The 27,847-nt window shown below is 43.9% G+C and overlaps 1 protein-coding gene across 8 annotated transcripts; it reads right to left on the bottom strand.

Annotated features, from left to right (window-relative positions):
* Positions 1–79: 79 nt before the first annotated feature.
* Positions 80–27,828, bottom strand: CTPS1 (CTP synthase 1). Of its 8 annotated transcripts, none has more exons than XM_033115027.1 (20): positions 27,682–27,828; positions 24,290–24,464; positions 22,700–22,870; positions 20,248–20,348; positions 19,194–19,310; positions 16,238–16,321; positions 15,662–15,742; positions 12,712–12,863; positions 11,421–11,553; positions 10,630–10,718; positions 9,728–9,822; positions 8,991–9,053; positions 7,013–7,056; positions 5,720–5,816; positions 3,852–3,907; positions 3,652–3,748; positions 2,949–3,093; positions 2,706–2,801; positions 2,274–2,365; positions 80–942 (listed from the first exon to the last, which is right to left on the bottom strand). In XM_033115027.1, the coding sequence occupies exons 2-19, from the start codon at positions 24,453–24,455 to the stop codon at positions 2,281–2,283; spliced, it is 1,872 nt and encodes a 623-aa protein (XP_032970918.1). In that variant the 5' UTR covers positions 24,456–24,464; positions 27,682–27,828; the 3' UTR covers positions 80–942; positions 2,274–2,280. The 8 variants fall into 8 exon arrangements, with proteins under 8 accessions (XP_032970918.1, XP_032970916.1, XP_032970917.1 ...); XM_033115025.1 differs by having other exon boundaries at positions 80–939; XM_033115026.1 differs by having other exon boundaries at positions 2,279–2,365.
* Positions 27,829–27,847: the final 19 nt, after the last annotated feature.

Genomic DNA, 27,847 nt, shown 5'->3' with positions numbered 1-27,847 from the left:
TGAGCGCACACAGGCACATCTGGCACCGTGCTGAGACATTTTCCACCCGGCCATGACATAAGGAGCATTACAAAGTGTGTCTCTGGTTCTGCATTGTTTATTTCTTAAGTTAGAGTATACACCAAGTCCAGCCAGAATATAATGGGCACACAGCTGTGCCTATCGCTACATCACATAAAGAAAATAGATTTTCATATTGCATTTCAACTGCAGTAACATCCTGGAAGGAAGAAGTCCCTCTCAAGCAAAGCTGTGTACATGTGAGAGGGTTTTAGAGGCCGTTTCCCCAAAAGATTCTTTCTTTTTTAGTGACCCCTTGATGCAAGGAGTGTCTCCCAGCCCCGGGAGAGAAGCATGGCCAGAGGACAGGGTTTCCTAAAAATCACACTTCAGAGAGACACAGACTTCTTGCCATTTCATGTGACACACCAAACTCTGACCATCCCTTTGGACAATGAGTACCAGCCACAGTTGGCACTGAGAGATCCCACGGCTCTTGGCAGCAAGCAGTGCCCTCGGGTTACCAGCACCAAGTGTTGTAAGCATTGGCTAAAATTACCCCTGTGGGGCTCTGTTGACAATGCTCTAGGCCTCCCTGGGGAGGCAGCAGGTGACACCCTCAAATCCACAATGACTCGAGGTAGTTGGAGAAACGTGGCGATTGACAGGCACTCCACCAGCCCCGTGGGTCACCACTCCTGCCCACACACCTGCTTCTCGTTTGAGGCTGGGGGACTAAGAATGACGGTGTCAACACATCAGGGAGCACAACTGCGTAGGAGCTGATATACATGATGGGACATGCAAGTCACACAGTTTTCCAAACACCTTTCCCCCATAATAAAATATTCTTAATAAAAACATAATTTAAAGGAAGTGTCAAAAGCCGAGTGTAAAATCAAAGCTGTAAACTCTGAAGGATCTCTTGAAGAATCACCCCTACTTAAAAAAAAAAAAAAAATTAGCAATTATATGATATATGCATTTAAAGTAAAAAAAGTTAGAATTTACAGTCAGTTGCTATGGTAAACTATGCCTGTTTTTCATTGAAGACCAGTAGTAGGAGCCTAATTACAAGCTAAATTTATACTTGCTATCGAATCATACATTTTCAAGCTCTTACATGAACCTCCACCTCTGCCTCAGTACAAGCGTTCTTTTCACAGCATCCCCGCCTCTCAACAGTGCCACTGACAGCGATTCTCTGCTTAGAGAGGCCGTTTGCAATTCCATCGAACTGACCAAACACCTACCCCTTTAAAGCGTCCTTTGTCTTTGTGGCAGTTTCTTAGACTATCCAACAGCCCCTAGACACGCTCTTGTGGGGAGGATTAACGAGTCCATCTGGGCTGCAATGCTCACCTGGCAGAGAATAAGCAACCACTGCCCTCCTCCCGATACAACCTACTCCTCCCACCTGCCCCCCTTGCTGAGGTGATCACAAGCCAGGTGGCTAATCAACCAAGGCGGAAGGGGAGCAGTCGTGTGCCCATTCAACCAGACCTGTGCGATGCAGAGGCCCACTGGTGGAGAACACAAGGTGTGCAGAGTCAGGTGTGCTACCTACCTGCCCGTACCCCTGGGCAGGGGCTCACCTTACCGGTGGTGGGAACCCCCCACATATGGGACCACACCACATCACAGATTCCTGACTGACACCCCTAACCCCCTTCTGATACCCTCACCAGCAGACTGTATTTTTGCTGACACAGTTCACTCACATATCTTAACAGGACTTTATACAATTCATGGCAGTGCCCACAACTACTACACTTTATACACTTACAAATCCTGTCACTATAAAAACCTTCAAAAGCTTGTTCAATAATTGTTTGGATTGTAAGTGATTTCCAGAATAAGTGGCAATCAGCATAAAGGTGTTGTGTACGTCAGGTTTAAGACACTTCCTGATGAAAGCTTTAGGTTCTGCAAAAACGACACATACCATATTATCCAGGATCTCTAGGTTTATAGATATGTGAAATAACAAGGGGTATGAGTCCAGTTACCCCCGACTTGGTCACATTCACACCTTAATCTGTAAGGAGACAATCGCCCAGTGACAGGTACCCTCCCTCTGGAGCCCCCAAAGCAGGGTGGGTAACTGCCCAGCACTTGGAGGGCTCTTACCCATTTGACACCCATGCTGACTCTACCACCTTCATTCTCTGGCAGATAAAAGTTTTCAACACTAAACTTTGGGTAGTCTTACAATTCTAGTGTTATCACCATTAAAAACAAAACAAAAACTAAAGCTTAAATATATCACATACGTTACCATCAGTCGTGATTTATTGATGGAAACTTCAATTCAGTGATTTCAGAGTCAGGGGAGCTGCTTCCACTTCGGTCACTATAGGTGTCCCTGCAGAATTCAGATAGTTCATTCATCATCTCCCACCAAAAACTCGCTCGACTTCCCTATTTTTGTAGCCACCGTTACCACAGGGACGCTCGTCTACACCCAGCAGAGATCAGAAAGACTCCTTACTACGTTATATATTTAGCATAAAGCTGTAGAGTTTCTTCTCCTAGTTATAAAAGATACGCATTCAATTTATACTTCAATCACGATACTCTAACCACCAACTCAGGGTAACTAACTGGTTCCAGATGAAGGTGCACTGGGGCATGAAACCACCCAGGTTGTGGCCAACACCCTGGGAAAAACCACAGTTCCCCCTGGACCACAGGGTCCTACTTACAAATGTGATCCTGGAACCCAGATGCTACAGAGAGGGGAACCTGACCACCATGCCGGGGGAAGGTCATGGGCAGCACAGAAGTAGCCTGAGAAAACCCTGGGGAAGGAGAGGTCACTTGCATGTCAGTGTGAGGAGCACCCAGCCAGGCTCCCAGCTCCTGTGGCTCTGCTTGTCACTAATGGGATGATGGCCCGCTGTAACGAATCAGTGACCACCTGAAGGACCAGAGAAGCATGACCCCACCTGGGCGAGAGCCTGCAGCCTTTCTGGAGGAAATGCGGGAGCCTCCCCACAGAGGCTAGGAGGAGGCCAAAGTAGGGTGGGGAAGGCTTGATGGGTCTGGACAGGAACTCGGGGTGGTACTGAACTCCAACAAAAAAGGGATGGTCTGAAACAGAAATGCAAAAGAAACAGCTTCATTATTTATGTACACATAATATGTCAAAGAGGAGAAAAATATCTTGTTAAATGTTTCCCATTTCCACAGACCCTAAAATTATTTGAAAACAACTGGGTAAAGGTAACCACAAAGCATGGGAGATCTGATGCCCTCTCTCCAGAATGCCGTCACCCTCCTGTCTGAAGGGACCTCCTCTCCAGGTTCCCCACACTGGCTCCCCGGACTTCCAAGGGGTTGAGTCATGTAAGTCACATCAGACCAGAAGGGCAGCTTAAGTACCAAGTCCAACTCTCATTCTGGAGAACAAGGAAGTGAGGCCGGAGTGAAACAGCTGTCCACAGGAGGCCATAGCACAAAGCTCATCCTGCAGACCCCCGGTGCCCCAGGGCTCCAAAAACCTCGTTCATCAAGACCCCTCCCCTCATAAGACAGTGTTGCTTCCTAAGTCTGTTAGGACAAGGGCAGCAACTAATACTTTTATATTTTCCCACATGCCAAGAAAACTTTACTAACTTATCCACTAAATACAACTGCCCAAGCAATCACCTTCCAACTCCACAATTTCCATTCTCTCTCCTCCAACATCTTGGCCAACAAACTTCAAGCCTTGCTCCTCCAAACACTTTTTCAAGACTGGATTCACCTGTTGAAGGATGAAGAATAATTGTGCTGGCCTCTCGACTTACTGTGTTTCCAGAGTAACAGAAAGGAGAAAAACGTATAGGTCACAAAGCTCAATTTCTCACCTCAAATCTGTGGCGGTGCCTCTCTTCCAAGTAATCTGGATCTCCATACAGTTTCCCTGGCAAAAATAAAGAATTCTGATCACACACTCTCACACACACACACATCTATTCACAACCACATTCTGCTTCCCAGTTTACTTTTTAGCATCTACACAGCTAGGCCTTTTGAAGATTATTTCTATGACTTTCCTGCCAACCACAGCTACCCGTTTGTAGCAGCACAATTTAGGCTAATTCTTGAGTCTTGACTCTGTCCACACCAAGAGAAACTGTAACAGAAACAGACTTTCATCACCAACCTTCAAAACATGATTTCTGACATGATTTCTGAACACAAAGCATTTTTCTGCTGGAAACTGTCTTGGAAAACAAATCAGGATGCACCAAACATCCGAAGCCCTGTTTTACGAGAACACAGATGCTCTTAAAACATCTGTGCTCTTAAAACACAGTGTGGCTGGGGCCACAACTGTGGGGTTAAGTCACAGCTGTCAAGGCTCCTTGGCACCTGGGAGCTGGCTGCCTGTGAACAAGTGCAGCATTTGCAAGAGGGCTGCTTTACGGACTCGTTTGTGGCTGCCAGGTAACATTTCCAAATCCACAGAACATTAGCAATGGAAGGACTGAAAGATCACTGTCGGGACAGAGTCCCGGAGAGCGGTTTCCAGGCTCTCGACCTCACGTGGAAAGGTGCTGGCTTGGGCAGTAGATGGCCATCAGCTGTGATCAGTTGGCCATCAGCCACTAATATATCTGCCGTGGCTACGCTAGCAAGCAGCTGGCAAGTGCGGTTAGCAAGTGAATTGCGGCTAGCGAGTGCAGTTAGCAAGCGGATTGTGGATTGTGGATCACGTGGATCCTACTTCCTGTGTCTCGCTCAGCCACCAGTGAGACTGAGGTACAGGAAGATCGTTCGTTGGGGTACTGGCAGATGTTTGCCTTTGTGTCTCGACCAGCCGCCAGAGAGAATATAGTGGTATGACTCCCCTATCTATGGCTCCGTTGTTGTTCCTTTTTGGCCTCACCATATCCTGCGTCCTTGTGCGGGGAGCGGGACCAAAGTCCCCACATTACAATCAAGTGACTCAACTATGCTGCTACCGAAGCCCCAAGCAGACTAATATAGACAGAAGTTTCCCAGTGGGCAAGAAAACCTAATAGAGTCATTTTCTTAAATATTTTCCTCCCCAAATTTTCCCTAAATCTTTAGCACCTGTTATTACTTTTTGAATTAAATCTATTTAGGTTGAATTGTATGAAATTGACAATGTAGTTTATTTTTTGTCCCACAAAAATGGTAGTTTCACAAAAACTCAATAGCCATTGACAATAGTTTAGTGGTTACCAGAGGGTAAGGGAAGAGGGGGGTGGTAGATGAGAGTAAAAGGGATCAAATACAGGATGATGGAAGAACTGACTCTGGGTGGTGAACACACAATGTGATACACAGATGGAATTGTATACCTGAAACCTGTGTAACTTTCCTAACCACTGTCACCCCAATAAACTTTAATTTTAAAAAATAACACACACACACACACACACACACAGAATGGCAGTTTCATACAGTTCAACCAAGTAGCATAGGAAAGGAACAGATTACAATAGATTTCACCTAACTCCTCATTCTGGTGAGTCATCCACACCCAAGGTCCCCCTGCTCCCTGAGGGCACTGCCTGTGACCTTTCTAAGACCCACATTGCTGCTTGGCCTATTACAGTACATCCTAAAAGAGCACGACTAGAAAGGGGGAAAAAAACTTCAAAAGCAAGACCGGAAACCAAAACGCCAGAGCCCAGCAGCACCCCAAGACGTGCATCCTGGAGGCGGCGAGCTGAAGGCCCAGCCAGTGGGAGGCAGCTCTTACTCATGACGGAGTTCTTGGTCTGGAACAGGGTTCTCCTCTTGCCCAGCCTCATGGTTCCGCCCATCTGCCCAGGATTGTGTTCTGGCATGTCTATGACCTGGACATGTTCAAAAAACAAACACGCACTGCCAAATTCTGCTTCCATTCGAGAGAGACCCCCGGCACTGAAGGACCTAACCCTGTGAGGAAGCTCTCATTCCCCAGCCTTTCCTGGTAAGAGATGTGGTCACAGGAGAAAATGCTTCCCACTAGCCATTTTTAAACCTTCGTGGGGCAGGGATTGGATCCTTCAGCTTATCCTCATGAGCTACAGGACCAGACACAGCTGCTCCCTCCCTTGGGGGCCGTTCCTGACCCCAGCACTTTGGATCACAAGTGCTGCTGGGCTGTGGCACGTTCTCATAAAGACTAACAGAGCCTCCTGGGTACCAGACAGGATATGTTATAACACGTCTCCTCCACTAGACTGATGAGCTGCTCCGTGAACGTCTGAGGAACGGAGAGGCCGAGGCACCCCAGCCATGACAGTCCAGCCATCGCTCAGTCCCATGGTCCTCTGGGCACCGCCTGACCTCGAGGACTTCGTCTGTGCCCTGCTCCACCCCCACCCCCACCCCCACCACACTTCCAATCCTTTGCTCTTCTCCTCCTGAGGGCTTAGGATATACACAGCTGCTCAAGTGCCCTGAGATGAAGAGCTTTATCAGGGCATCCTCAGCATCAAGAACAGGCCTGCCACCCGGGCTGGGGGCTCACACACAAACACAAGCACTGCCCCCCCTACGAGCCACATTCCTCTGACAGGAGATAGGACACGAGGTATGCAGCCTCGAAAAGCGTTGGTTTCCATGGGACAAATCAGTACCGTACTGCAGCAGCGCTTTAACAATGTGTGCATCACCCAGGGTTGCTGGGGATTCGATGCATCAACACACATGAAGCAGAACAGTGCCTGGCACATAGTAAGTGCCTAGAAGTGTTTCGTGTCAGTATTGTTATAAAGTGCTCCTGGGAGCTAAGGAGAATGGGGATGGAGAATTATTTTACTCAGGATCCCCCTAGTCGGCTGGGGTGGTACTGGCCCTTAAAACTTTCTGTGGCAAACTGGGAAGAATAGTGAGAAATTACATAATGAGAAATAAAAGTTCTTCCTATCCAGTAGGTCTGAATGTACAGGACCTCAGGATTCTTTGGGGTGGACCCAAGTGGTCTCATTTCCTGTCTCTAACCATCATCAATCACTTTCATAAACGTCCCTTCTAAGCCCTGGTGAGATTCAAACACTGGACTCACCACAGGATGACTCGTATTGGGGTCAAACTCTGTAGAATTGGCATCTGAAAAATCAAAATACTTGTGTTATGAAAATAATTACAAACAAAACTGTTTCCTAAGCACTAAATCACAATTTCCTCCCTAAGTTTAAAGCCATTCAGTGATCAGAACAAAAATTAGGACTGACATTTTTAAGATCTAAAACAGCCACACGCAGGTGAATTTGTTCCATTAAATCTGTAACTCTCTGGGAGAGGGGTCCAGCTGGATAAAAGGGGGACATCGAAACCACTGACATAACCTAATAATCTTTATTTAGATAAAGCATCTTATGACGGTTCTCACACATCTCAATTTTTTTCACTTTCGTTTCAGACACTCTCTCTAAAATGGATTAGTACTATTTCTTTCACCCTCAGTATCTTATACGTTGCCCTAACTGAGTTGCCTTACTCAATAGCTAAATCAAAATTCGCTGATTTCAAAACTCAAATAACCTTTCTATCCTTTACTGAATTTACCGTCTACCATAAGCAAAATCACTCAAGATTAAAAGGAAAAGCACCAAGCTCCTGGAACTGTGTCTGGTTCTTTCTATGTAAATATACTAGGTATCGTTCTAGTGCTGGGCCTAAGCCAAGGCCCGGTCTCAACGGATGGGAAGCTCATCACCAGGTCCCTCACCCACCTGGGAGGCCGAGTGGGTGGCAGGAGGCAATGGCTGTGAAAGGGTCCACGGAGCCCAGAGGGCTAGCCTAGCTCTAGGGTGGTGAGTGGTCAGATAGTACGTGCCAGCTCGGAAGCCAGAACTAAAGGACACAACACTGAGCCACCGTCCCCTTGGTGTTATGAGGAAGCGGCCTCTCAGAAAAAACGTGAACTGAGCCCAGCCTGTCAACAGCAAGCTGGCCACAGAAGAAACACTTGTACTTTGTAAAGCCAGACCACTTGTACATTCCTTCAGGTTGCTTTGGTTATTTTTCTTAGAATTCATAAGTTCTGTCTGAAAACCTAGTATTTGTCAGCTGGGCTACAGAGAATAAAGGGACTGTGGCAGACTCTTCCAGTGGTGACCCCGATGAACAGCACCCCGTGTTCACACCTTGTGGTGGTTCTCTTCCACCCCTCCCGTCGCTGACTCTGGGCTTGGCTATGGGACATGAGCAAGCTTGATAGGTGCTTGCACAGTGGGCTTGTCATTTTGGAAGCCAGTCGATCTCCAGGCTGTGAGGAAGCTCAGTTTGAACTAGTGATTGAGTGGAGAGATCGTTGCGACGTCCCTGCTGGGCAGAGCTCCATGCAGGGCTGGGTCATCTCAGACACACCACATGGAGCAGAGCACCAGTCAACCCACAGAACACTGGGAAATAACAAACCATTGTTGTTGGAAGCCATCACTGAGTTTTGGGGTGGTCTGGACACAGTGATACAATTAGCTAGGCACAGCGCCTAGTTGCCAGCCCTGCACTGCGACTACTCACATGCAATGCTTCATTTCATTCTTAGAACCCTGTGACGTGGGTACCATCATTACCCCATTTTACAGAAGAAACAGAGGCCCAAAGAGCCTCAGTAATTTGCCTAAAATCACCCACAATAAAATGACAAAGTCAGAATTTGAGCCCAGGGCTGACCAGCTCTACAGCCCAAAGTCATAATAACCACACAGCCTCACACAGGCCAGAGTTTTCTCGCTGGACACCAGTTCAGGGACGGTGGCCATGGTAACCAAAGTGCAAGAATCTGCAGAGCAGGAAATGCAGGGGCAGAGAGCCCAGGCTGCTTGCTCAGCAGTGTTTCCTTCTTTCTGGGTTTTGCCTGGAGGAGCCCTGCTTTCCCTCAACAAACACAGCAGTTCCCCGTTAGCACCCCACGAGGTACTGAGTGACCGGGCCTGATCTTCTGCAGGGCTCTCCACCTCCCAATGGGCACCAGGCTTCACGCCCTCCAGGACATGTAAGCAAGAATTTAACAAGTTTTTAAAGTAGCCGCTTACCTTGCCATCCCAGCACATTTCTTGAAAACTCAACCACCGCCAACTGCATTCCTAAGCACACGCCTTGCAGGTAGGAGAGAAACACAAATGACAGTCCACTCCAAAAGCAACGTTCCTGCATTTCCCACCAGCCTGCCAGGGACTGTGGGTCCTGTTTGTTCACAGCATTCTAATCACAAACTCTCACAACTTCCTGCTATACACAAGCACCCCTGTTATGTTTCATCTGTATCGGATTTCAAACACTGGATCCAAGTATATATGAAGATGCCAGGTTTTGGAAGTCATTCAATTTTAGAAACAAACAATATTCTATTCAGTACTGAAAAATTCAAGTTTGCCCTCTCCCATCAAGTTCCCACTTAACAACTGGTCAAGCTGAAAACTAGTAAAATTTACAGCACAAGGAAGCGTCCCAAATCACTTCGCCCAATTAGTCAGCTCGTGTTCCAAGTGAGGATGGAAAACAGTCCCCCATGTCCCGCCCAGCAGCTGGGTTCCGTAAATGGACAGGATTTCCTAACTCATATTTCGTTCAACGAAAATGCCACATCTACAAGCAGCGCACAAATTTAAACTCTCCGTTTTAAAGGAGTTTGAATTTCTCCCAAACAGAACCAAAAAGGCTTTGACCTGAGTTGCTCTCTGGAAAGACAGCACCTGTGCTCAGTTTTGGCAATCCCGTCTTATTTACAGGCTCCCACGTGGCACCTTCCTTTCTCTTTCCTACTCCTTACCCAAAAAAGGCTTCTTCTGTTTCCGAGCCCAGGCGATTGCTTGGATTTTCCCTTCCGTCCCTCGAACACCAAATCCCCCCGGAACCAGCACTCCACTGTACAAGAGAGCACATGACAAGGTGATGCCGCTTTCCACAAGGCCAGCTCGCAATAACCACCCAAGGAGCCATTTCCAGGACACGATGCCATCAAGTTACTCCATATACTTTGCTCCTGGACTATGGCTGATCTCAGGGCCGCCGAGGAGCTGTATGAAAACACTAAGAACTTAGGAAGCACACATAAAACCATGGACTGTTCTTAGTAACACTGTAAAATGCTTATAACAAGTAAAGAAAAGATGGCATACATAACTATAATACTGCTACTGCACAGTATTTTTCCAGGCACGGACTCTTTCCTAATTTTTAATATATATTTTACACAGATGCAATTATTTTACCTCTTGGCTTAACGCGCTCCCCCAAGTAGGACGGGGCCTTTCCTTGTCAGGTCCGAGTGCCACACTGACCTAGGGTCTCAATCATAGTTGTGTGGTGCCATAACCTTCAATTGTTCCACTACTAGCAATTCTTGCTAATGTTTTACAATTACAAATAACAGCTGCTGAAAACAAACCATGAGACTCTACAGATGGGTACTCATCCATGTTCCAGATGAAAAATCTTTAAATAAGCCTCATCAATAAAATGCATACAGCAAAGAACAGCAATGAAATGAGAACAAGTTTTCTTCACATTCAATCACATTGATAAGCTGTATTTTTGTAAGGCTTAAATCATGCAGTATGTAGTCTTTCCAACAATTAAAAGATACGTAAACAACCAGCACATGAAAGCACAGCACTCCGCCCATTAAAACAGCCCCCAAGCCCCTGGAAACCAAAGGCAGCTCCCACTCACTGAGCGCTGCAGAGCTTCTGCCAGGCTTCGTGGTAGCGCACAGGCTCCTCCTGCAAGGTGCTCGGCTCCAAGTCTGTGGAATCGATGTACTGGAGGGATTCAGACGGGGAGAAAAGAAGTAGCTCATGACTCCAGAGTTGGGTTCTCTTAGAATTTCTAAGTATTATCAATGTTCCATCTTTCTCAATTTCAAAATAGTTTTAAAATGATCGTCTTAATATACTTAAACCTAATAATTTAAAAATAAACTTTAAAATCTTTCTTATAGTTCCAATTCTAAGCATCTCCTTCAAAATCATTTAACTCCCAGGCAGGGCCCACACCGACACTCCAGCTGCTCAGCCTGTGCCCAGCATGTTGCAGCGCGGATCACATGACTACTTACCGGTGCCGCTCATGCTCCAGGCACCAGCTGGGTGACTGGACACGTATGTTGGAGAAACCTCCCGGCTCTACATGGTGGATATTAGCACTCCCACTTCACAGACGAGGCTAACGGTTACCAGCAATTGTGCAACGTGCCTCTGGCCAGCCAGGGCTCCCCCATTCCCATGGGGCAATTTTACTCGGTCACTTGATATTCAGATGTAAGCACTCAGTCTCTCAGCTTCTACTCTGACCATCTCTCACCTTCATTATTTCCTGAAAACGCTGTTCTCAAAGCCAACAGCCCACCATGAACCTTTTTATTCCTAAAAAGAAATTCTGAGCTCCAAAAATAGAAAGCATCTGTGAGACTGCGGATGGCCTCCCTGTTCACACCTCAGCTGTACTTGTCCCTCCGTTCTTACCTTGATTTCCAGCTTGTGGTTGATGGCCAGTGCAGAATGCTCCAGAGCTTTAATGACAGAGGCATATGAGTCTGAGAACTTGGTGTACTTGCCCACAAGGGCAATCGAGCAAGTCTCCAGCAAGCGATCGTATCTATCAAACAAAGGTCAAGAAACATCAAATTACTTGGAATGTACATACAAGCATGAGATCAAAATTCCCTTCTAAAAGGAAGAAAAACAAGTTCGGGAAGAATATAATGGGAGTGGCCATTATCTGAGTTTTATGAAAACTCATCCTGAGTAAAGAGGAAACAATTTTCAGACCAATGTGGCTGGCTTTTTAAGAAAATAGGAATTTAGAAGCTGTTACAAAGAGATGGCTTCAAAATCCCTTTAAAAACATATTGTTTTTTAAAAAAAGTTAAAATCCCAAAGGGCAAAAAAATTAACAGACACTAACAGACAATTTACAAGAGTTAATGTGATGAAGAGAATAGTGAAATATATTATAGGACATTCACACAATAGTCCATATTCATTAAAAAATTCATTATAAAATTTAATTAGTAACTGAGCAAAAATGTTTATATTTTATGAAAAGATCCTAAAACTGTGTGTCATTTTTGTAGCTACAAAAGATACACATGTAAATGGGCAAAGACTGAAAGGGAAAAGGTCAAAACGAAAGTAAATACCACAGAGCAATGGAATAAGTGCCCCCCCCAGATGTTTATTAATATCACCATATTGATTTTGCAACTACAGTTAAGGCCCATCCAGTGCTCTGAGACACTGTGTGAAGATATGTGATGTGATGTGTAGCTTTAGGAGGAGGAAAGCAGGGTGGGGACAGTTCTCAAAGTGCTGATTTCTGGCAGCAGTAATAAGAAGACTGGACATCCTTGCTGATTCTTTGCTGGTGTAGGGCATTCCCAAAGACAGCTCCGATATTTGGGGTGCTACTCATGAGTGCTGCAGCCACGGCCAGCCATAGGTGTGGGCCTCGGATATGTGCACTAACACACTGACACTAGGACGCCTGTTTGTATTGATTTTCTAGTCGATGGGACACAAGGATGACAGATGTGTAATCTGAACTCACTGGTGACCTGGGACCTGGGCCAGCTCTATCAGGACCTCCTCATCTATGATGCAACTACATAAGAGCTGAGATCCTTTCTTAACACCACTTTACCATTAAGACTTTTTTTAACATGAGTTGATAGCACAAGTAAGAGTTGAATTTCCTGAGCCCCTACAAAAAAAAGAAATAAGGCTCGCACTGCCAACTCCTTCTTATGAGGCAAACCTGTCAGCCATCTCTTTCCACTTCATCAGCATTCTTCGTGACTGCCTCTCAATAGGAAGGTGAAGTCTTCGAAGAAAATAATCTACCACCCCCTGCTCCTCTAACAACAAGGGGACTCGGTAGATGGACGAGACATCGTGGACACAAATCACCTGGTAAAACATGAGCAAAGGTTATTTAATAAAAACTAACTGGGTTGACAGCCTCTGACTAGCTATATAACCTTGGGAAAATAACTTCTAAATTTGAAAACAGAAAAAAAAGGGCAATATTCTAGAAAAACATAAATTACCAATAACCAACTCAAGAATAGAAAAATAGTGGCTAATCTCTTATGAACATGGATGCAAAAATCATTAAAAAACAAAAACAAAAACAAAAAACCACAAACCAAACCACAAATGTAGTTTAAAAAAAAAAAAAAAAATGTAGTTCTGGGGACGAAGTATGATTCGTCCCCAGAGTATTGCTGCTCAAACTTGGCTGTACACTGGAATCATTTGGGGAAGCTTTTAAAAATCCATAAACCTGCTGCACCCCACACCATCCTTGGGGGTTGGAGGTAGGCATCAGCACTCTTGAAAGCTGATTTTGAGAGCCAACACATTAGAAAATTTAACAGTGGAATTCACTACATGAACAGATTAAATGGGGGGTAGGGAGGATTACCTCAGTAGATGTAGATTTTTTTAAAAATTCAAAACCAATTCATAATAAAAATTCTTGGTAAATTAGGAATATTAGGGAAAATGTGAAAATATAAAAAACCCACAACAAACACCATTTAGCTTGATATTTAATATTAATGCTTAATATATAAAGCCTGGAACAAGGAAAAACTGGCCCCTATCACTACTTCTAGTCAACGATATACTAGAGATATTAGTCATTACAATTAGATTAGGGAAAAAAAAGTATGTGAATAGGAAAATAATAAACAATTGCAGCTAATTGCATACAATATTATTGTTTATCTATAAAAACCAAGGGAATTTACAGGTATACAATCAGAACTAACAGAATTTTAGTAAGGTTAGCTAGACTTGAAGTCAGCCAGGTTTCCTATACACTCATCATATCTAATCAGGAAATATAATTTTTAAAAATATGCCATTCATATAATAACAGAAATTATGAATACTTATACATAAATCTAAAAAAACAACTTTACAAAGATAAATAAATCTAACAAACACCTTTATAAAGAAAATTATAGAACATCACTGAAGGATAGTCCTTTCAACAAATAGGGCTGGAACAACTGGATATCTACAGGCAAAAAGATGTATTTCAACATTTACTGAAGTTATTATATTTAAAAGTTAACTCACAATGGATCCGAGATCTAAATGTAAGACCTAAAACTATAAAACTTTTAAAAGAAAACACAGAAAAAAATCTTTATGACCCTAGTTAAACAGAGTGCTTAGATATGATACCAAAAGCACCATCTATAAAGAAAAAAAAGGATGAATTGGAGTTCATCAAAACATAAAAGCTTTTGTGTTCCAAAAGATCATTAAGAAAAAGAAAAGATAAGCCACAGACTGGGAGGAAAAAACGTGCAAATCATCTCTGATAAAAGATCTATATTCAGAATATATAAAGAACTCTTATAACACAAGATAAGCAATCTAATTAAAAAACAGGCATAAGATTTAAAATTCAAATTTAAAAATAGAAATACTTGTCACATTTTTAAGGTGAATAATTTTAATGACAAGCTATTCTATTACAGGCACGAATTGCCTTCATTTGCTAGGATAGAACTATGTAGAACAACTGAAGTGCATGATAAGAAGGCTGTTCACAACAATGAAGTTATTCTGATGTTCCACATACTTAGTATGAAGCAGAATCCCATTGACAGAGCTCCCAGCTCAGGAATCACACCCAGGAACACAGACCTCAGGCCCCAGGCTACCCTCACACCCTGAAGCTTGACCCATCACAGAGATGGAGATGACAGCTGCCTCTATAATGGTCAAAGGCTTTTCTCTTGTTCTATTCGCTTCAATGCCAGGCCAATGATTTTAATGTTTTTATATTCACTTCCAGACTAACGTACTGGTAGTCTTACAAACAGATTTCTCTTATTTTAATCTGGCTGCTTCTCCCCTCTCTAGGCCAGCTCGGTTCCCCTGCTCTGTCTCCCGATCCTCAAATAACCTAGCAATAAAACAAAGCATCCATAACTTAATCATAAATCCCTTGATCTCAACTTCCCTTCTATCCTCCTTCAGCCAAACTTGACCAAGCCACAGTCTCAACTTATCACCACTAGAATTTCTGTACCATGAACCACGCTTAGATATATTATAGGTTCCAAAATTTTTAATTTCCTGTACCATAGATACCCTCTATTAGCACAGGTAACAAAAAAGCGTAAAATATGTTCAGAGCCTACAACACCTTACACATTAGGCACCAGGAATATCAAGTTGAATGAGGTGGTCTTTGACCTCAAGAAGCTCAAAGTCTATGAGGGGAGACAAACATATACACACACATAGGTGCACATAAGGGGGCAGTATGACGGGCTCACTACCAGTATATGTGAGCCTAGAGAAGGAATAACCTGAGGTCCTAGGGTGATGAGGTTTAGCAGGTAAAGCTTCTCAGACAGTACTGTGTCCTAGCTAAGCCCCAAAGGATGAAAATGAATAGAAGGGTCATTAGGCCAAGAGAGAGGGAGGGGATACCCAGTCAGCATGGCTGGGGCAAATAGTACAAGGAGTGGGGAAAGAGGCAGGAGAGGTTGAAGTATGTTCGGGGAACCACAAGACATTAGGTAATGGAGAATCACAGAGCCAATGAGTTATCAGTTCTTCTAGGGAACAGTCTACAGTCTCAAATTCTAAAATAACAACAAGCCTTACGAAAGTGGTTAAGAGATTTCAGAACAATTAGAAGCAAAAGTGATTCACATGAAGATGGAATTTCTACCTACTTGTTCAGGTTCAACATGGCAGAACATTGATATTTTCTCTTTCACTGATGTGTCGAGAGGATTTGAGCACCTGCATACAACCTGGCAGTAACGAAAATAAGACATTTAGACAGAAGGAAGGGATTAAAGAGCTGGATTTTTCTCCTGATTGAAATTAAAACAGATATCACATTGTTAAGCTAACTCCTAGCACAATGCTTGCAAATTATGAAAATATTACCTGTTTTCAAAACTAAATTCCTAAATCCAAAATTAGAGAAACGTAACAGTGGCAGTACAAATGAACAGACAGATCACTGAATTACCAGAGCCAACTGGGGCTTCCGCGATCAATCTTCTTGGGAAAGGGGGAAAGGAGAATACGTGATTGGCTGAGAGGAGAAATAAGACACGACCTCACATGTGCCAGGTAAGGAAACCTTTGTAAACTACAGCCCCAGCTCAAAGTATTAGACCAATTTCTCCACCATCTAACTAAATGCATGCCAAGAAAATAAAGGGGTCATCTGCCATGGAGGAGAGATTTTAATTGGGCACACAAGACGATGCCGAAACTAGGTAATCAGGAAACCTTACCAGATCCGGGGAAAGCCCAAGGCCTCTGAGTTCCCGAACACTATTCTGGGTGGGTTTTGTCTTCTGTTCCCCTGTTGAACTTGGCTATCATACAAAAGGAAAAAAAAGTTAATTCCTCTATGCTAAAAAATTTTCCCTGAACCCCTTTTAATAGGGAAACAGATAATTTGATCATTTATCTAATTTAGTTTTTGTTTTTGTCAAAGTTACATTATGCATAAATTTTAGAGTCAAATAGTTCTACAAAGTCTGTCCTAAAGATTAGCGGCACCAGCCCTCATCTGCCCTCTGCCCTTTTCCAAACTCTAGAGAGCAACTCCTCCGCTCTTTTAACTGATCCTTCTGGTATGGTTCACTGCTACTTCTTGACATTTAGTTTAAGGCATTTTCTATTGATTCCCCTGTTAGATGAGAACTCACTCCCTCTACTACTACACATGCACCCATCCTGTGCCTGAAACCCCCATCTTATGATCACTCTTCAGTGTTCACATACTTTTGAGTATTTAAATACTATCCACCATTAAACTATGTGCCATACTTTTCCTTTCTGGTTCAAATGTTTGTTTTCCTTGGTTGACTTTTTTGTTTTGTTGGTATGCGGAGTTTCTATGTATAAAAATTATCTTTATTCTCCTCTTACACTTAACAGATACGTTTGCTGGGTATAGAATTCTGGGTTGGAAATCATTTTCCCCAAGAAATTTTAAGAAAACAGCTTTACTATTAATTCCTTTTGCTTCCCATATTGCTGGTGAGAAGCTGAATGCCATACCGATTCTTGATGTTTCTCTTTAGAGCTTTTTAGAATTTCTGCCCCACTATTCTAAAATTTCAGTGATGTGCTTTGGTATGGGTCATTTTTCATTCAATATGCTAGGCATTCAGTGGGACCTTTCACTCTAGAAACTCATCTCTGGATATTTCCTTGAATTGTTTAAATCATGAATCAGAAAACTTTTTCTATAAAGGGCCAGATAATAAATACTTTAGGTTTTGTTGGCCAAACAGTCTCTGTCACAACTACTCAACTCTGCTGTTTTAATACAAAAGCAGCATGAACGGGGTGGATGGGTGGCTCAGTTGGTTAGAGCGCAAGCTCTGGGCAACAAGGTTGCCGGTTTGATTCCCACATGGGCCAGTGTGCTGCGCCCTCCCAACTAGAATGAAGGCAACGAGCTGCCACTGAGCTCCTGGGCGGCTGGATGGCTCAGTTGGTTGGAGCGCATGCTCTCAACCACAAAGTTGCCGGTTCAACTCCCACAAGGGATGGTGGGCTGTGCCCCTGCAACTAAGATTGAACAACAGCAACTAGACTTAGAGCAGAGCTGCGCCCTTCACAACTAAGATTGAAAGGACTACAACTTGAGTTGGAGCTGATGGGTCCTGGGAAAAACACACTGTTCCCAATAAAGCCCTATTCCCCCTTCCCCAATAAAATCTTAAAAAAAAAAAATAAAAAAACCAGCATGAGCAATACCTAAGCATATGGGTATGGCTATATTTCCATACAATTTTATATTCAAAAACAGGGAGTGGAGTAGGTTGATTTAGTCTATGGGGCAGTTTGCAGACCCCTGGTTCAGTTTACTTCCCTTTCCATTTCTGTTATTTTTTGGAAATCCTATTATTTGCATGTTAGAACTCCTGGAGCAGTCCTCTAACTTTCTTGCTTTTTCTCTCCTATTTTCTCTCTTAATCTTTCTGCTCTACTTCCTAGAGTATTTTCTTAAATACCTTCTTTCTCTTAAATTTTTTATTTCTGCTATCTAATTTTTAACTTCTAAGAATTATTTTCTGTTCTCTGAATGCTCCCTTCTTTCGAGTATCCAGCTCTTGTTTAATGAATGCAGTTTATTTCCTCTCAAGTCTGAGGAATGGCAGGTTATTAATGACAGGTTGTTTAGTTTTCTTTTTTAAGTTTTCTGCTCCCTGCCAAGCCTCAATTTCTTCTAAGTTTCTTTTTGTTGTTTTGTTTTGGTCTCTTGCATGTTACTTTCTCCAAATGTCTGGTGATCACGGGCTGCCAGCTCATATTTAAAAGCCAAATGAAAGTTCTATGAATGGGTAGACCTGTCCACCAGGGTCCTCACTGTGGGAATCTGGCTGGCCTGTTTCACTAGGGTGACCCTGAGGGCAGTGTGTTTTCTCCTCCTAAGCTAGTCATATACACCAAGAAGTATTTTACACTCTCCTATATGGACAGTGCAAGCCTGGCTCTGATGATTCTGGGGATCAAGCAACAAAAGAAGATAGGTGTATCAAGAGCATAAAATTACAACGATCCCCCATGTCTTTAGTTCAGTTTTACTGCCCTCAACTGTCCCTAGTATTTGCTCATCCAGAAACCCCCTCCAGAGGAAAAATCTACAGTCTTCTGCCAATGTGGGGGAGAGGCTGATGCCCCACTGTGCATGTTAGGGAAGGAGATGTGGGGACTAATTGCTTCTGGAACAGCAGTTACGAGTCCCACTTTTACCCCCTCTCCGGACACTGCACATTCCTGACCTGTAAGGGGTTCTGCAGGGCAAACAGGGTTCCTTCTCTGCTTATCCTGCTGTAGGCTTAGGATTCAGCTCTCCCAGGTCTGCTAGCTCAGTTTCTCCACTGTCCACCCACTTTCCTAATTTTTGTTACAGATGACTCCTCTGAGTACAGTATTTATCTTTGTGAATTTTTGTCCTAAAAAATATTCCCTTTACTCTAGTTGTAGTGGGGTTTCACTATGTGGTAAAGACATATAGACATGTTCAATCCACTTTCTTTAACTACTACTTTTCTGATTAATTTTCCAAATGTTTTCCATTGGATCTTTACAAAAAGTATGATAATTATTTAAAATTCATAAAGAAGTTTTTTATTCCCTGCTTCCTGCACCTCAAATATTTAAAACAGATAAATCATCTTTTTCTCCCCTCCTCTCCATCCCCACAAAGGAAAGTTTTGAAGGCCTTACCTGAGGAACTAGACTGACGTGAATATTACAAAAGTTCTCTCTTTTGACCTTGAATTGGAACTGACGGAAGGCCTCAATAAAGGGCATGCTTTCTATATCTCCCACTGTTCCACCAAGCTGAAAGAACAAAGTTATTTTAGAGGTTCCTCTCGTGGTTTAGTTTTCTAACAACTGCACTCTGTCATCTCAATTCCTTGATCGGTAACAGTATAATGTGAACTCTTTGGGTCCATATAACATCAGTTAACAGTAATTAGACATTTCTTTGTGCTAAAAGATTATTTTTTGGATGGGCTTACCATACCCCAAAGTTATCAGGGATCTTTCCACATCATTCAGGTGAAAGATGTACTGATTATTTTATTTGTATGAGAGTCACAAAGCAAAGACACCTAAATCTTATCTACTTTCTTAGCCACAAATAATTTGTATATTAAAAGGCATCAGTTATAAACAAACTGCCGGAACTTTTGAGTCTCCTATTTTCTCAGGAACACTGAGATCCAGCAGCTAGAATCAGCAAAGCAGGAGTCCAGAAACTGAAACTAAAGGAGGCTCATACATTCAGAGATGAATATTCCTGTCAGAGGAAAGCCAAAGGTCGGCTGACTTTCTCAAGAGACAGATGAAAATGCATCACAGTCCATACTACATGAATGTATAAATGCTGAAAAAGGAGACTCACTGGACAAAGTCTATCTTTCGAGGGCACAGTCATTCCATACGACTGGTACGGTGCCCTCACCAGCCACCTCACAGTTAGGAGGATCAAGGGCTTCGCTGGAAATTATTATCAGCTGCTGATGACTAAGGAGGTAAGTATGTACAGCTGGTCACCTACCCCAGCATCATGGACTTTAGAAAAGACTCATACAATAGAGACAGTGGCAATGTAATGGGTGTGTGCAATGTCAGAGGAGTAGTGGATGGGGGAGGGGGTTGTCACTGTGTGAGGGATACAAATGATAAATGTCTAACTAGTAAGTACATTGTTTGATGCACCTGAAACTAATAAAAAAAAAAAAAGAAAAGAAAAGAAAAGACTCATACACACCTCAATAACACACACTTGAGGTTCTAGGCCATCTTCATCCACAGGTATTAATGCCTGTCTCATTACCCACTCCTGGATGGCATCTGTGATGTGAGGGACAACTGAGAAAGAGAAAAGAAGCATGTGACTCATACTTTTCCGTCAGCATCGATGAGGCAGATACACTTATTGTGACAACAAATGGCTGCACTCCGTTCCTGTACAGAGAGGCAAAGGGGTCACAAAAACATTTTTTGGACCACTCTAAAATGGCCTTTAAAAAAATCTTTGGGTTCATACTCCCTGTGGCCTCCTTTCCAAATTTCCCAAGTTGTGGCTTAAAGGAAGCACTACAAGAAAGCAGGCTGAGTGGCATCCTACCCACACTAGCGCTTTTGCCCCTGCGCAGGGTCTACCGTGGCTGCACGACCATACACCAGACCACATGGCCACCCTACTGCTTACAGCTGAAGGCGAGCACATCACACCTGGGATGCTTTCCCAGGAATGAGCCAGGACCCTGTTCCATTGTTTCCAGTTTTCCCCAACGGGAAACAAGCCACAGCAGAGACAATACAGTGCAGCAGAGTAGTCAAGAGCACAGCATCTGGGCTCAGAATGTCTGCATTCACATCTCAGTTCCACCTCTCATTAGGTATAGATCTTTCGGCAAATCACTTAACTATTCTTAAGCTCAATTTCCCTATCCATGAAGTGGAGATAATAGCTTCTACTTCATAAAGCTGTGGAAATGTGGAGACAGTACTAGCACAATGCTAAGCAGAATGCCTAGCATGTCAGTGCTCAATAAATGCCAGCTATCACTGAACACTTTGTTTAAAATCATAGCTGTCAGGCTCCAAAAGCCAATTCCTAAGGGGCAGACATGACTATTCAACTTGCTATGTATATAGCCGGCAGTGCCTTGAGCACCAGGATATTCATTATCTATTCCACACATATCAGCCAAAGTGATCTTTTAAAAATGCAAATCAGAGTTCACCACTCCCCAAGTTTATGCTCTGAGTAAAATCCAAACTCCAGGCTGTGGCCCAGAAGGTCCCATAGGACCTGGCTGCAGCCCACCTCACCCACCTCTCCCACCATCCCCCTGGGTCACTGTGCTCAGCCTGAACGGCTCCCTGCCATTCCCTGACCAAGTCCTTTGCAGCCTTGGGCCTCTGTATGTGCCACGCGTGCCTCCTCCTTCCATTCCTCTCATGGCTGGCCTCTTGGCTCACATGTCGTCTCCTTGGAGGCTTTCCCTGACCACCTGTCCAAACTGGCTCTCCCCACCACTTCCTCCATCTCTCTTCACTCTACTTCCGTCACAGCTCCTATCAGACGTCTTGTTCCATCTGCTTGTTTTTGTCACTCCCATAAGGTAAGCTCCACGAGGGCAATGGCCTCTTTCATCTTGTTCATCAAGTATTCCCAGCACCCAGGCAAGTTAGACTGCAGTAAGCATTCAAGACATATTTGATGAATAAATAAATGGACAAACACACTGGAGGCCTGGAACAATAAACTGTATGATGAAGATCACGATAATTTCTAATTGATCCCTTTGTGTTAGAAACTCAAGAGAAACACTTTACTGAGTTAGCTTTTTTAATCCTCCTCACAGCCCAGAGATGTAGATACTGTTATTATCTCCATTTTACAGAAAAGGAAACTAGATCTCAAAGAGGTTAAGTAATCCATCCGTGTTCATAAAACTGGTAAGTGGCAGAGCTAAGATCTAAACATGACCCAGTTAGCCTTGAATCTGGTCTGGAGCTGCCCATTGCCAGCGGGACCTTCGGCTTCCAGTCCAGCAAAGTCTAAAGCCAAAAGCAGATTTACTCTTATAACTCAGATTTACTCTCACAACTTGTAACTCAGCCACTTTGCAGCAGCCCCCAAAATTTGGACTTATGCCATTATACTAGATCAGTGGTTTTCCAACCCCACCCTTTTCAAAGCAGCACTTTTCTCAAATGAATGCTGTGTAAAACCCCAACACAGCAAACACATACAAGTGAAGCTGTGCTGGTGAAAGCTCAGGAGGACCCAGAGACCCACTTCTCAAATTCCTACCCATTAGCACCGATGACAAGTCTGAAAACCAATGTGCATGACGTTCTTTTCCTTATCACTGCGTAAACATACAAATGCCCAACACACACACACACACACACACACACACACACACACACACACGCAGTCTGGCTTACTGCCTTAGTCTAGTTGCCTTCATCACTTCACACTCATCACTATAGAAAAACAACAGCTCTCTGGACTCCACAATCACGCCGCTGGAATGCCAGCTCCAATGCCATCCACAGAGCAGCGATGGCTTCTTCAAGTTATTTTCTGAGTAAACAGCCATACAAACCTGAATTTTCAACTGAAGGCATATTTCTCTAACAATACACTAAAGAAATTCAACTGGTTAGGATTTTTTAAACCTTGTAGAGAAAGCCAGTATTACCTTGGACGGTTTTCCCCAAGTAATCGCCTTTGCGTTCCTTGTTAATGACATATTGGTATATCTTTCCAGTGGTCAGATTATTGTCCTTGGTGAGGCGGATGTCAAGGAAACGCTCATAGTTACCCAGGTCAAGGTCTACTTCCCCACCATCATCCAGCACAAAAACCTCGCCTGTGGTAAACAGGGAAAATGTTTAGGGTAAGTGAGAAATACATATGACACGGCACAATTTTCGTACCAAGATATAAACACTCAAATAGAACAAAATTTGCATCACATATACATGAAGCAAAGAAATTCATTTCTAGGAAATTAAATAGGACACAAAAGAAAGAAAAATCACCACCCATTCTCCAAAAGATAACTTCACACTTACAGTCTGTCAACAAACTCAGTCTAAACCAGGAAGAGTTCTGAAACAGTACAGAATGGAAGGAAACTACAGCCCTGAGGCTGTGGATATATGGGACTGTACAGTTAGTATGGCACATCTGCTGTTTTCAACAAAGTCTCCTACTTGAGCAGAGCAAGGTTTGAAGTGTGATAAAAGCATGACTTGATTCAAAACTTAAACATGATATATACATTAAGGTCATGTTGATTCTAAAAGCCAGCTTCTGGGCTACACGTTAGTCCTACACAAAGTTGTGAAACTGCAAAGTTTCACCCATTCCTTTGTTTAATATTCATTCCTTGAAACGTCATACTGGAAATTTTGCCCAGAATGGTTCATTCCTACCATCACAATAAGAGACAAGCTCAAAAATAGGAAAGGAAAGAATGTCTTATTTTCCCCCTCAGAGAGAGAGCTCATGCTCTGCTCAAGAATTCTGTATTAAACACTGCTACAGTATGTCCACGTTTTCCCGTTGCTATTTATCATATAAAGGTTTTTACTCTAGTAACACTCATCCTTATAGATTTTTACCTCAACATTAAAAAGTAGGAGCATGAAAACAGAATTTAAAAACTTAAGAAGTATGTTTCAACATATACCCCCAATTTTAAGTGATTAATCTTTTAGGTAATCCAGACAGTCACACATCACACAGTTGAAAGGGACTCAGCAATAACAAAAAGTGCTATTTTTCCTACCCTCCCTTAATGGTTTCAACTTTTCCCTTTCACTCACCTCAGAAGATGCTCATTTATATTATTATCCAATCTGTTAGCAAAACTGATTCTCCAGCTTACATATCACCAGCATCGATTTGTTGCCTGAATCCCTACAAAGTGGTCCTTTGGCCTACGTCTGAATGACCATCTCTATCGAAGAGAACTCACAACTTCTAAAAGTAAGTTACCTCACATTCTTGCTATTATGAAGCTCTTTCATGTATCAGGGAAAAATCTATTTCCTTATAACTTTTTTTCACGTACCCTACTTCTAAGCACTACACTGCATATTAAGATTTCTGCTTCTTATCTGCTCAGGTGAGAAAAGCATCATTCTACTATAAGGACCTTTTTAGAAGGCAAGAAATGGATGTTATGATACACAAAATATACACAGTGTCCAAGGGCTGCCATGTTCTTCCACATACTACACAATTATTTTTAAAAGAAAAAATAAGAACGCATTTTGCTTACCATGCTCATAAGGAGAGAATGTTCCTGCATCAATGTTAATGTACGGGTCAATTTTAATTGAAGTTACATGTAAACCACATGACTTCAGGATTGTGCCCACACTGCTGGCGATGATCCCTTTTCCAATTCCGGATATAACACCACCAGTAACTAGAATGTACTTCATTGTTTTGACCTGGGAGAAGGCAAAATTATAGATAAAATATACCTCAACAAATCAAACTCATCTAGGTTCAAATACTGGCTCTGCTATTTATTAGCTATAATCTTCTTGGAGCCTGTTTCCCTGTCTGTCACGTTTCAGAATATTGTTATGTGGGTTCTTGGATCACTGGATTGCTTCAGTCAAACGATTAAAAAACAACTGCTAATCAAATAACATCGTTTTTTTTAAGCTTTGACAAACAACAACCCTGAGTCAACCTAATAAAAAAACAAACAAACAAACAAAAAAACAGCTTTAAGCTGTTGATAGAACACTACGCCCCAAATGTTGGATGACATCAGCACCAGACAGTGGGATAACACGCAGGTGCCTCATTATTTTCCCTACATGGGGAACACAATTTCACTCTTGGATGAGCACTGATTCGCCATAAAAGAAAGTGTCTTTGGCTAAACTACAATGTAGCACCAAAAAAAAAAAAAAAAAAAACACAGCTCCTCTAGGTTACAGAAGACTGAATAAGAGGAAAGAACCTAAACATTTAAAAGAAGTTGCAGCTACACCTAAAAATCTTTTAATTAAAGGTAGTTCTGTTCTGTAATTTAACACTTACTCCTGCCAGCAATCTCTCTTAGGTATGCCCTAAAGAGAGCTTTATATGTTGGAGGAAAGGAACATCAGATAATAAACCAGTCTGAAGCATATAATGGGCAGAGGACTCAAAGAGGGCAGATTAAATCCAAAAGCAGGACAGTTGTGGCAGGGACTGGAAGAAACAAACTTGATGAGAGATAAAAGGGATGGATGGATGGATGGAAGAACAGCACAGGCAAAGGGCAGGTTGGACAATAGCATAGGCAAGAGGTGGAGGAGACAGCCACAGGCTCATCAGGGAAAATGTATCACTGGTCCCCAGCATCGGAGGCCCAGAAACATCTTTGGTCAGCAAACCTAGATGTGATCAAAACGAGAAACACAATCACCAAGTAGAAGAGAATGCTTGCTTTGGCCCGGTCAGGTCCTCCTCTGGGAACACTTTCTGTGAAGCCAAATTAGAATAAAAATAGCTAAGAAAAGGAACAAGGAAACGGGAGTTCTGCTCCTGTTTGCCCCATCCCGCTCCTCCCCAAGGCAGGAATGAACACACTTGGCAAGGAGATAAGAATGCTTAGAATGTCTTCCCCCCAGACAGCAAGAAAGACACCACAACCACGTCCTGTTCTTTCTATCTCCTACTGCAGCATTTCCAAAATCATGCTTCCTGGTTTCTACAAAATGCATATGGGAGTCCCAAAAAGGGTTTTAGAGACACATGAATCAGAGAAATGTTAACAGTCAACTGGTTTCTTTAATGCAAGACCTCTGGGAGCCTTTAATAAGTTGACGTTCAACGTGATCTCCAAAAAGGGGTATAGAGTATGCAGTTTCTCCAAACTTATTTGACTCCAAGTCCCTAACATTTGAATGGTTACTTACTGATACATGAGTAGCAGACTTGCCTAGATTTTAGGTATGTCCTAGCCTGGCATATACCTGTGGCTATGTCTGGTCGCACTGACTAAATTTTGGATGTTCCTAGAAATTCCTCAGCCACTGAGTGGGTTACAGAGTGAGTTACTTACACAGAAAACTCATTTCATCCATTTACATTTGATTTGCCCCAATTTTACTGAGAGAAGGTTACACCTCTCCTTAGGGGTGATTCCTGCAATCTCCCACAGTACCTGGCAATAAATAATATTCAGTGCACTCAAAGACCAGGTGGGGGGCTGACAGGACACATCCACTCACGTTCATGGACTACCCACTATGTCAGTGCTACTGTGCCACACTTTGGGGCCCATATCTCAAGTTGCTGGCAGTCCAGTTAGAGACAAAACATTTTCAAAGACATGAGTAATCCAGTGATGGCAGAAGCAGAGAGAACACGTGAAGGGGATAAAAGGGGAAGAAGAGAGCAGGAAGCTTTCAGTGGCAACACCACGGTAAAGTACCATGGCTCACCTAGAAGGTAAGAGAAATCCAAAGGGAGAGGGCATAGACTGCTCCTGCTTTGTTGGCCTGAGACTTGCAATGGGCCCTGCAGGACTGAATGCATTACTTAAAGCATGGGACAGGGAACAGAGTAAACAGGAAGGTGTGGGCTAACTACAGAAAACAGAGGTAGGACCAAGATGAGAGATGGGGGAGGAGGGAAGGGAAAGAGAGGGAAATTAGTTGGAAATGTAGGCAAGAGGCCCAATCATGTGGAAACTTGAATGTCCAATCTGAACTTTACTCTGAACGTGATGGATGGAGACATCAGAAGGTTTTCAAGCACAAGAGTAACAAATAAAGATGCATTAGAGGCATTCAACAAAGGTGAAAAAAAGCTTCTTTGTTTTGTTAAATGTTGTGAGATCCAGCTTCAGCTCCATCACTTTTGTACAGAGACCTGTCACATCACACCTGGTCCTTACATCTGTAAAATGGGGGTGAGAATCCCACATAGCCTGTGCCACAGGACTGCTGAGGTTTCAAAATTATAATGAGTAAGTGCGCCACGCAAACGTAGTGAACTTTAAAATGCAGCGTCTTCACTCTTGGCCGGGAAGGGAGGCGGCCAGCTGTGGGGCCGAAGGGGACTGGCCCTGCGAGCACCAAGGCCCCTTCCGCCACGGGGGTAGGGGCGCGCGGGAGGGGCCGGAGGCCAGGCCGCCGAACCCATCCCACCGCGACCGGCCTATCTCGGACTTCGTACGCCCTCCCCGAGTGGCTACGGCCATGCCTCGAGGCCGGAGGGACGTGGCCCGGGGCAGTTCAAATGGAGAGACAGCCGCCCGGAGGGATGAGCAGAGGGAGCTACCGAGCTTTACGGCCCTCTCCATCCCACGAGCCATCCCAGTCTCCTGGTCAGCCGAGCCAGGCCACGCTGAAAAGGGCGCTGCCGGGCCCCGCAACCCCGGCCCCACGGCCTTCCCCGCTGTCCCAAGTCCACTGCGGCCCGTCTCCCTAGCCGCGCCGGGCCATGCGGCCCGGAGCGCGGGAGCCGGCTCCTTGCCGGCCTCGTCGCCCGCCCCACTCCCGTTAGGCACGCAGCTCATTGGGCAGACCGGCGAGCCACCTCAACCCTGATTGGTGGGAGCGGTGTCTGTCACCGACGGTGGTGCTGTCCCGCGCCGGGATCAGCTCGCGCCGATTCCTGCACGGGAGAAGAGCTCTCCCGGGATCTCTGGAGTCAGCCTACCTGAAGCAGGCTTCAAACTTCCAGTCGGCTCAGTTGCTAGGAGGGTGAAGTGCGCGGTGAACCCTCCGCAGCCAGTGAAGCAGCTCGGCCGCAAGCGCCCAGCAGTCTTTCACAGAGGCGGGCACTAGGCGGTGCGCACGCAGAGGTGGGGGGCGGGGCGCGCGGG

Source organism: Rhinolophus ferrumequinum, chromosome 9 (assembly GCF_004115265.2).
Source record: "Rhinolophus ferrumequinum isolate MPI-CBG mRhiFer1 chromosome 9, mRhiFer1_v1.p, whole genome shotgun sequence".
Classification (NCBI taxonomy): Eukaryota; Metazoa; Chordata; class Mammalia; order Chiroptera; family Rhinolophidae; genus Rhinolophus; species Rhinolophus ferrumequinum.
Note: the sequence above shows the minus strand (reverse complement) of the source record. Positions and strands in the feature narration are given on the sequence as shown.

What these genes read in the sequence shown, in the direction of transcription:
- CTPS1 (XM_033115027.1), bottom strand. Translation starts at nt 24,455, where the DNA reads ATGAAGTACATTCTAGTTACTGGTGGTGTTATATCCGGAATTGGAAAA. An exon ending in ACCACAAGCTGGAAATCAAG is followed by an intron (nt 10,719 to 11,420) that starts GTAAGAACGGAG and finishes GAATCCCTCCAG; the next exon opens with TACATCGATTCCACAGACTT. An exon ending in GGAAATTGTGGAGTTGGAAG is followed by an intron (nt 3,094 to 3,651) that starts GTGATTGCTTGG and finishes TTTCTGTTTCAG; the next exon opens with ACCATCCCTTTTTTGTTGGA.